The sequence below is a fragment of the Vitis riparia genome, chromosome 4 (assembly GCF_004353265.1).
Source record: "Vitis riparia cultivar Riparia Gloire de Montpellier isolate 1030 chromosome 4, EGFV_Vit.rip_1.0, whole genome shotgun sequence".
NCBI classification, from domain to species: domain Eukaryota; kingdom Viridiplantae; phylum Streptophyta; class Magnoliopsida; order Vitales; family Vitaceae; genus Vitis; species Vitis riparia.
This window is the reverse complement of record NC_048434.1, coordinates 23,175,779-23,183,977: the sequence shown is the minus strand read 5'-3', so window position 1 is coordinate 23,183,977 and position 8,199 is coordinate 23,175,779. Positions and strand designations below refer to the sequence as shown.

The 8,199-nt window shown below is 30.0% G+C and overlaps 1 protein-coding gene across 1 annotated transcript; it reads left to right on the top strand.

The window, feature by feature from the left end:
* The first annotated feature begins 5,743 nt into the window (after positions 1-5,743).
* On the top strand, positions 5,744-7,842 carry LOC117912471 (probable pectinesterase/pectinesterase inhibitor 51). Its single transcript, XM_034827053.1, has 2 exons — positions 5,744-6,759; positions 6,933-7,842. The coding sequence occupies exons 1-2, from the start codon at positions 5,811-5,813 to the stop codon at positions 7,643-7,645; spliced, it is 1,662 nt and encodes a 553-aa protein (XP_034682944.1). The 5' UTR covers positions 5,744-5,810; the 3' UTR covers positions 7,646-7,842.
* The last annotated feature ends 357 nt before the right edge of the window (positions 7,843-8,199 follow it).

The window sequence follows — 8,199 nt, the reverse complement described above, 5'->3', positions numbered from 1 at the left end:
GTAAAATTGTCTTTATTATATTTTTCAAAATTTGTAACACTGTTAAGTGAAGTGACATATACACTATATAATCACCATTTTGAGAAACTCTAAAAATAAATAAATAAATCTAAGTGCATTTGAGGTGCACTCTTGATTTAAAATAATAATGAATAAAAAATCAAAGGAAAACTGAAGTGCATTTGAAGTGCACTTTAATTTTTTTCCTTTTTTTTTCAAAATTCTTCATAGGAAATATGCTTCTAAATACAATTACTACTTCCATACAATATGATATTTGATTAGTTTGTCAAAAAAAAAAATGTATTTAATCAATTCGTGGTATTAAATAAAATCAAAGTTTCATGGATATCATTTGAGTTTTTCTTTCCTTGTCTTTTTCAATTAGTTACAACATGAAGTCATCCCCTTTTGTAATAGATTGATAATAACTCCATGTATATGAAAGTTAATTATGTAAAATTGGTGTAATTACACTTCTCAAAGTTCTTTTGTAATCATCATTAAGTCAATATATATAACATTATAGGAAGCTAACAAAATATTGGGAAAATTTTGATTTGCATCTTAAGTAACTTCAAAAAATTTCCAATCTTTTTCATAAGAAGCACATTTTTTATATACTATTATTATTTACATATATTAGTAATGATGACAATCAAAATTTATTTTATAAAATCAAATTCTACAGAGTTTATTTAACTTCTTACTCTCTTATAAACCATGTAAGATTTATTATATAAACTTAAGTATTATAGAAATCATTTAAGTTCTCTCTCTCTCACTCACTTACAACATCAATTAATTACTTTTTACCCCACATCCCTAATGATTCTATATCTATGGAAGCCAATTATGTAAAATTATTTAATTATACATTTCTTCAATATTTTCACCATTAACTACAATGAACAAAATATTCAAAAAAAAATTTAATTGTATCCTAAGTAAACTTTAAAAATTTTCCAATCTTCTTTCATATATTAAGTATACATATAATATATGCAAGTATAAATATTTCTTAGTTTTTTCTAGATTAATATAGTTAATTTATAATATATTAAGTATACATATATAATATATGCAAGTATAAATATTTGTTAGTTTTTCTAAATTAATATAGTTAATTTAATATTTGGTATTGATGAAAATTAAAAATTATTATATAAAATCAAATTTTGTAAAGTTCATTTAAGTTCCTCCTTTTCGATAAACCAAACTCAACTTCTACTATTGAACTTCCTCCAATCTCTCAAAGGCTTCTTTAACACATTTGTCTCACATTATTTGAGTTTAACACAACAAAGCTCAAAATTAAAAGACTCACATTATTTTCAAAAGGCTACTTGAAACTAAAAAGGACTTATTCTAATTAACAAATAAGCACTTTCTTGAAGAAGTTATTGGAACACCCTCACGACAAATGATCATTGTGTTGCAAATGAAGGAAATATGGAGTTATCACCATTCTTTGATCACTTCAAGGTGAAGTAATTGGATAATCTCTAAAGTTGGATTTGTCACCTCAAATAACTAAAGCATAGTAAAAAAAAAGTTGTTTGCTTTTGAATTAATGAAAGACTTGCAAGTAACTATACTTTATATGCAAAGTGACTCCAAGCTAGTAGTGAACCAAGTGAAAAATGCATAAGAAGCTACAAATGGTATAATTGTGAATTAGTTAGGCTCCACCAAGGATTGACTTAGCACCTTCAAACAATTCTAGATAGAGAAAATCTGAAGAGAATAAAATGAGTAAGTAGATATCTCAAGTATAAGGTTAGTGATACTTTGGTTGAATGTATGGTTAATAACTTTCATCCCTAATATTATATCTCCGATGATATAACATATGTTTCCTTAAAGACCTGCACAAACTATGAGATGAAGAATTCTACTTCTAGAAATTATAAGCAATTCAATGTTAAGTTGAAGGTGTTAGTATAGTTTACTATTTGTTAATTCCTATGCTCTTTAGGTAGATACCTAGGATAATATCACCCTAATATTTTTTGAATATTAACAAGATGTGCTATTCTTACTTGGGTCTCCATTTAGTCAAAGTTTTTTTTTTTTTTTTTTTTTTATCAAATTAAGTTAATGTTAAAAATGATTTTTTTTTTTTTTTTTCATGATGGTTTGGGCACTCCAATTTGTAACTAAGTGCACAAAAACTAATAAAAGATGGATTTTGAACAATGTAATTATTTCTTGAAATTGGGAATTTCACTTAAGAGATCAATTTAGATATTTTCCAATAAAATTTCATTTAGGCACCTTGGTATATATATATATTATGCAAATCAAAGTAGACTAGGAAGCCAATTAAATGGGTTGGTTAAGTTAACTTCAATTGAGTTATATATTTGTTAAAAACTATCACTAACAAGTGTGCTTAGATTGAGTTCTTACTAAGCTAAATCTAAAAGATGTTTTTGAGTCATCCGAATTAATTTGAAGAGAAAACCCTTTCCTTATTTCTTCGGCCAATAAGGGTGAGCTCAATTATTAGATATTGGTGGGTACAAAGCAACCAAAAAAGTTGAAGAACAAAATGACAAAATAAGAAGAAAATTTAGACAAACTAGAAAGCTAAAAGTCATTATTACAACTAGGCAACATGTCTAGCTGGCTTCATCTCTAGCCTCATCCCAATCTTAGGGATCAAGCCAAGTGTCTAGTTTGAGGCATTCTGTAAGCATGAGAGAAGGAAAAGAAAAGACAATAGATCACTTATAAGATGACAGTACAAATTTATTGACCAAATAACATCTCAACTAAAAAAATTAGGCAAAAGGGAGAGTCTCTAAGTTGATTCCCAAGAGGGTGGTCATTCTGATAGTGGTGTCAACCTTCCCTACCTTATCTTATGATGTTTTGTAGTCTCTGCTATATTTATATAAATATATATATATATTGTTGGTTAAAAATAAAGTGTAAGAAGAGTTACACTTTTGAAAAATAACTTTTGAAAATAAAGTGTAAGAAGGGTTACACTTTTAATGTGTGAATTAAACACATGATTAAGTTTTGAAATGTTACAAAACTTGAAAGGTTAAGGAAGACAATGAATCTTCTCATCTTTATAACTTTATAAAACTTAAGAGGTTAAGTGTAAGAGAGTTACACATTTGAGATTAATTCATGTTTAATGTGTGAATTAAATATATGATTTAATTTTTTGAATGTTACAAAGATGAAGAGATTGAGGAAGACAATGAGTTTTTTCTCATCCTTGTAACCATTTTTCAACCCTAAGAGTGTTTTATGTGACTTTTCTTCTTTTTGAAATCTTATGTAGAAAAGTGAAAAGGTTTGATCAATCCCAAGACTATTTCCATTAGTTCCCTAAAGATTTCTAAAGGTGGGAGGAAATAGAGTCTTTGGACAAAGTTTCAAGAACTTGTTTGAGCATTTCTTGTGTTCTTCTTCTTCTTGTTCTTATTTTGTAACTTTGAGAGTTTTATTGTATCAAAATGAGTGTTTGAAAGTGTTTCTTTTCTCCATTGTATCCAAAATTTTCTAACAATCTCTAACTAACCAAAAAGTCATTGAGGTGGACATTAAAATAAATAGCAAGTTTAATATATTCATACATTTTTTTAAATTTCTCTGTTTAGCATGCATAATAAGGAATTCAACCTCTAACCTCAATTTTAAGAAAGAAATAAACCAAGGCCAAATATTGCTTGTTGGCTTATATTTGCCCACCTAAACTAAGCTTTATCCTATTGCTCCTTACACCCTATTCCTAGCTCCCCTTATTCCATCCCAATTAAAAGAATGAAAATATTAAATTGAGAATATGAATATTTTAAAATATATTATTATATATAAGGATGAAGTAAAATATTTTAAAAAAAATGCCCATGGAAAATATTAATGAGTTGCATAATAATTAATATAACAAAAAAAAAGTTTAATCTCTTTCATTAAAAATGTTTTCACAATTGGAAATTAGTTGAGAATTAACATCCATTATTAGGATGGCATAAAAGTAAAAATCATTTATTAGTAGCATTGTACTAAAATCAAAATTATTAAATTTTTATTGTAGTCAAATTCAATCATAATAGAGTAGGATTTAAATAATAGTAAGGGTGTGTTTAGCAACGGTGTGTTTGGTCTATAAGAATTAGGAATAAGAATAGAGATATTTTTTCTTTTCTCCTTCATTCTCATGTTTTGATAACTTAAATAATTATGAGAATGAAATCAAAAGCGATTTCAATGAAAATGAAATTCCACTTATAAGTGAGATTTCAATTCATCCAATATAAGAAGTATTTTGATTTTTTTAGTATAAGTTATTTTTAAAAATGTTTTTAAAAAATTAAAAAATTAAAGACTTTTTTGGATAAGTTGTTTTTAAAAATAATTTTTTATTTTCATTTTATAAAAAACACAACTTATAAATTCAATTTATATAATGTAAACTAAATTTAATTCACATCTTATTAAAAATATAAAAAAAATAATTACAAATAAATCCAAAATAAATATTTTTTTAATAGAATATGAATATTAATAATATAATAAAATCATAAATTATAATTTTTATTAATATTATAAAATATAGATATTAACATTAATTGATTTATTTTGTTAAAAATAAATAATAATAATTTAAAATTAATCATTTCTAATGGTATTTATATAATTTTATAAATATTATTAAAATATGGATATTACTATCTTACAAAAGCATAATTTATTTTGTTAAGAATTTAAAACAATATTCAAAATTAATAATTTCTAATACTATTTTATTTTAAATGTATATAAAAGCAAATAAGAATTAATTTTTTAAGACACAAATGAGCCAAAATTTTCATTATATACATACATTTATTACTCAATTAAACATTCTCAATTATTTTATTTAATCTATAATTAATTAATCAGTTTTTAAAATTTTAAATCATTTTTAAAAATTACAAGATTTATTAAAGAAATTAAAGCATTAATTATGCCTATTATTTTTTATAGTCATTATATTTATTTTTTGAGTTTTAAATTATTTTTAAAATTATTAAACTTATTAATAAATTCAATATAAAGTCTCACTTGATTTGAAATACATTTTCTCTAATTAAAAAAAAAATCAGAAGAATAATTATCTAATTTACTTTATTTTTAAAAATTATTTTAAATAACAACAACCAAATAGTGATATAAATATTTAAAAATATTTTTTTTTAAATCACGTGCCTAAAATAATTTTTTATTATTTAGCAAAAAAAATAAAAAAATCAAGCAGTCTTTTAAATGAAAAAAAAATTATTTCAAACTTTGTAAATGTGAGTTTTTTAAATAAAAAATATCTTAAAACATATGTACGATGTTACTAACAATTTATTTCTTTTTTTTCTATTTTCATTTCCATTTTTACTTAACATTAAAATGGAAAAAAAAAAATTATCATTTCAACCTTTCCCTTTTATATATCAAAATATAAGAATTGGAATTACCAAATTCATCCTAAAAATAAAAATGACATAAATTCTCGAAGACAATTCTTCAGTAAATCTATCACCCCATTAACCCTCAAGATCTGACAAAAATATCTAAAAAATTATTGGAAGGATTTAAAATTTTTTCATTAAGTGATAATTATATTTTTGAAAGTTACACATATTAATGGTAATATCCTCCACATACGATAATCAATGGATGATGACATAAGCACTTATAGAAATTTGTTATTTCCCATGATCAGAACAAAGAATCCATGGGGCTCCCTCATCACCAAGCACCGGAGAAAAATCCTATAAATACGGTAAATTTTAACTCTGTTCATCATCATTTCCATGGATTCTCTCTTCTGTCCCATTCTTCTTTCTCTTCTCTTTCTTTCCACTTCCTCCGCCGCAGTCCGTCAAGGTGCGCCGCATTTCACCCAACAAGCCACCTCTCCTAAGCCCCAGATCCAACAGGCCTGTAAGGCCACGCGTTTCCCAGAAACATGTGAGGCCTTTCTCCTAGGATCGGGTCATGTCCCTCCGAACCCGAGTCCCGTCCAAATCATCCAATCCGCCATCTGGGTCTCTTCAGAAAATCTCAAAACAGCGCAGTCGATGGTGAAGTCGATCCTGGACTCGTCCGCAGGGAACAAGAACAGGACGACGGCGGCGAAGAACTGCCTGGAGGACTTGCATAACTCCGAGTACCGAATCTCATCGACGGCGAAGGCTCTGCCACTTGGGAGGATCAAGGATGCGAGGGCCTGGATGAGCGCCGCCCTAGTTTACCAGTACGGTTGTTGGTCAGCCCTCAAGTACGCCAACGACACCCAGCAGGTGAACAGCACGATGTCGTTTTTGAACTCCACCCTCATTGTGATGACCAGCAATGGCCTAAGCATGATGGCTTCTTATGACATCTTCGGGAACGAAACCGGGTCCTGGAGACCCCCCAAAACGGAGCGCGACGGCTTCTGGGAGGCCTCCGGTGGCGACCAATCCAAGTTGCGGTTCAAACTCGGAGTTCCGACGGGTCTGAAGCCAAACGCGACGGTGTGTAAGGGAGGCGACGGGTGTTACAAGACGGTGCAGGAAGCGGTGAATGCCGCACCGGACAACGACTGTAGCCGGAAGTTTGTGATTAGGATCCAGGAAGGGGTCTACGAGGAAACGGTCAGGGTGCCGTTGGAGAAAAAGAACGTGGTGTTCCTGGGAGATGGTATGGGCAAAACGGTAATTACGGGCTCTTTGAATGTGGGCCAACCTGGAATTTCCACCTACAACTCTGCAACCGTCGGTAAGTTGTGGTGGTGGCATGACATGCAGTGATGCGAGACGAAACAGCCATAAAATTATTTAATTCGTGATGCAATAAAATTAGTTTTTGAAGATATTAATATTAATTTTGTTAGTATTTAATCACAAGGATGTTTTTTTTTAATTATTATTATTATTATTATGGTTTTATAGGGGTTGCGGGCGATGGGTTCATGGCGAGTGGGCTCACAGTGGAGAACACGGCGGGCCCTGATGAACACCAAGCCGTAGCTTTCAGATCAGACAGCGATTTATCGGTAATCGAAAACTGCGAATTCATAAGCAATCAAGACACCCTCTACGTTCACTCCCTTCGCCAGTTCTACAAGTCATGCCGCATCCAAGGCAACGTGGACTTCATCTTCGGCAACTCCGCTTCAATCTTCCACGACTGCCTCATCCTGGTCAGCCCCAGGCCACTCGATCCCGAGAAAGGCGAAAAAAATGCTGTGACAGCCCATGGAAGAACGGACCCTGCTCAGACCACAGGCCTGGTTTTCCAAAACTGTGTGGTAAATGGCACCGAGGAGTACATGAAATTGTACCATAGCAACCCCACGGTACACAGGAACTTCTTGGGGCGGCCATGGAAGGAGTATTCCAGGACTGTTTTCATACATTGTAACTTGGAAGTTCTTATTACACCGCAAGGGTGGATGCCATGGAGTGGGGATTTTGCATTGGCGACACTTTATTATGGGGAATTTGAGAATAGGGGACTGGGTGCTAATTTATCTTCAAGAGTGGAATGGAGTAGCCAAATTCCGGCTAAGCATGTTGGCACGTATTCGTTGAAGAATTTCATTCAAGGTGATGAGTGGATTCCACATATTCTTGATGATGAGGCCACTGCAATTAATCACTGATTTCGTCAGTTGTTCCTTCCCCTTTACCCTTTGGGATTTTGCTTGCAAGCTTAGGAGTTTAGCGTGGATCTCCTGACAACTAGTCATTCCCCCATAATGGCCATCATTGATTATTTTTCATGCTTCAAGGAGAATTTCAATGAGCCCGGAAGCTACTTTTGTAATCATTTCTTTCAACTTCTTCTGAAGGGTTTAGTGAATTCTCAAACTTTGGAAATCTAATCTTTTTATCCTTTTTCCATTTTATTCTTTTTATCCTTTTTCCATTTTATTCTTTTTAACCAATTAAATCTAAAGTAAATAACAACGGATTCTTAGACTTCAACAACTTTGAGGCCGGGGTATTTGTTTTTTCTATTTTTTTGTTGAAAGTAATTTGTTTTGAAAATTTAAATAGTTTGTTTTTTTAATTTTTTTATGACTTATTATAAATTTTTTACTGAATAAGAAAAACCAAAATATTTAACTTAAAAAATAATATATTGATTTTTCTTTATTTTTTAATATTTAATATAAATAAAATATTATAAAAACAAACAACCTAATATTTAACA

Bases quoted from the DNA above. Each gene is read 5' to 3' on its own strand.
- LOC117912471 (XM_034827053.1), top strand. From the start codon at position 5,811: ATGGATTCTCTCTTCTGTCCCATTCTTCTTTCTCTTCTCTTTCTTTCC. The intron at 6,760-6,932 runs GTAAGTTGTGGT...ATGGTTTTATAG, and splicing joins CTACAACTCTGCAACCGTCG to GGGTTGCGGGCGATGGGTTC.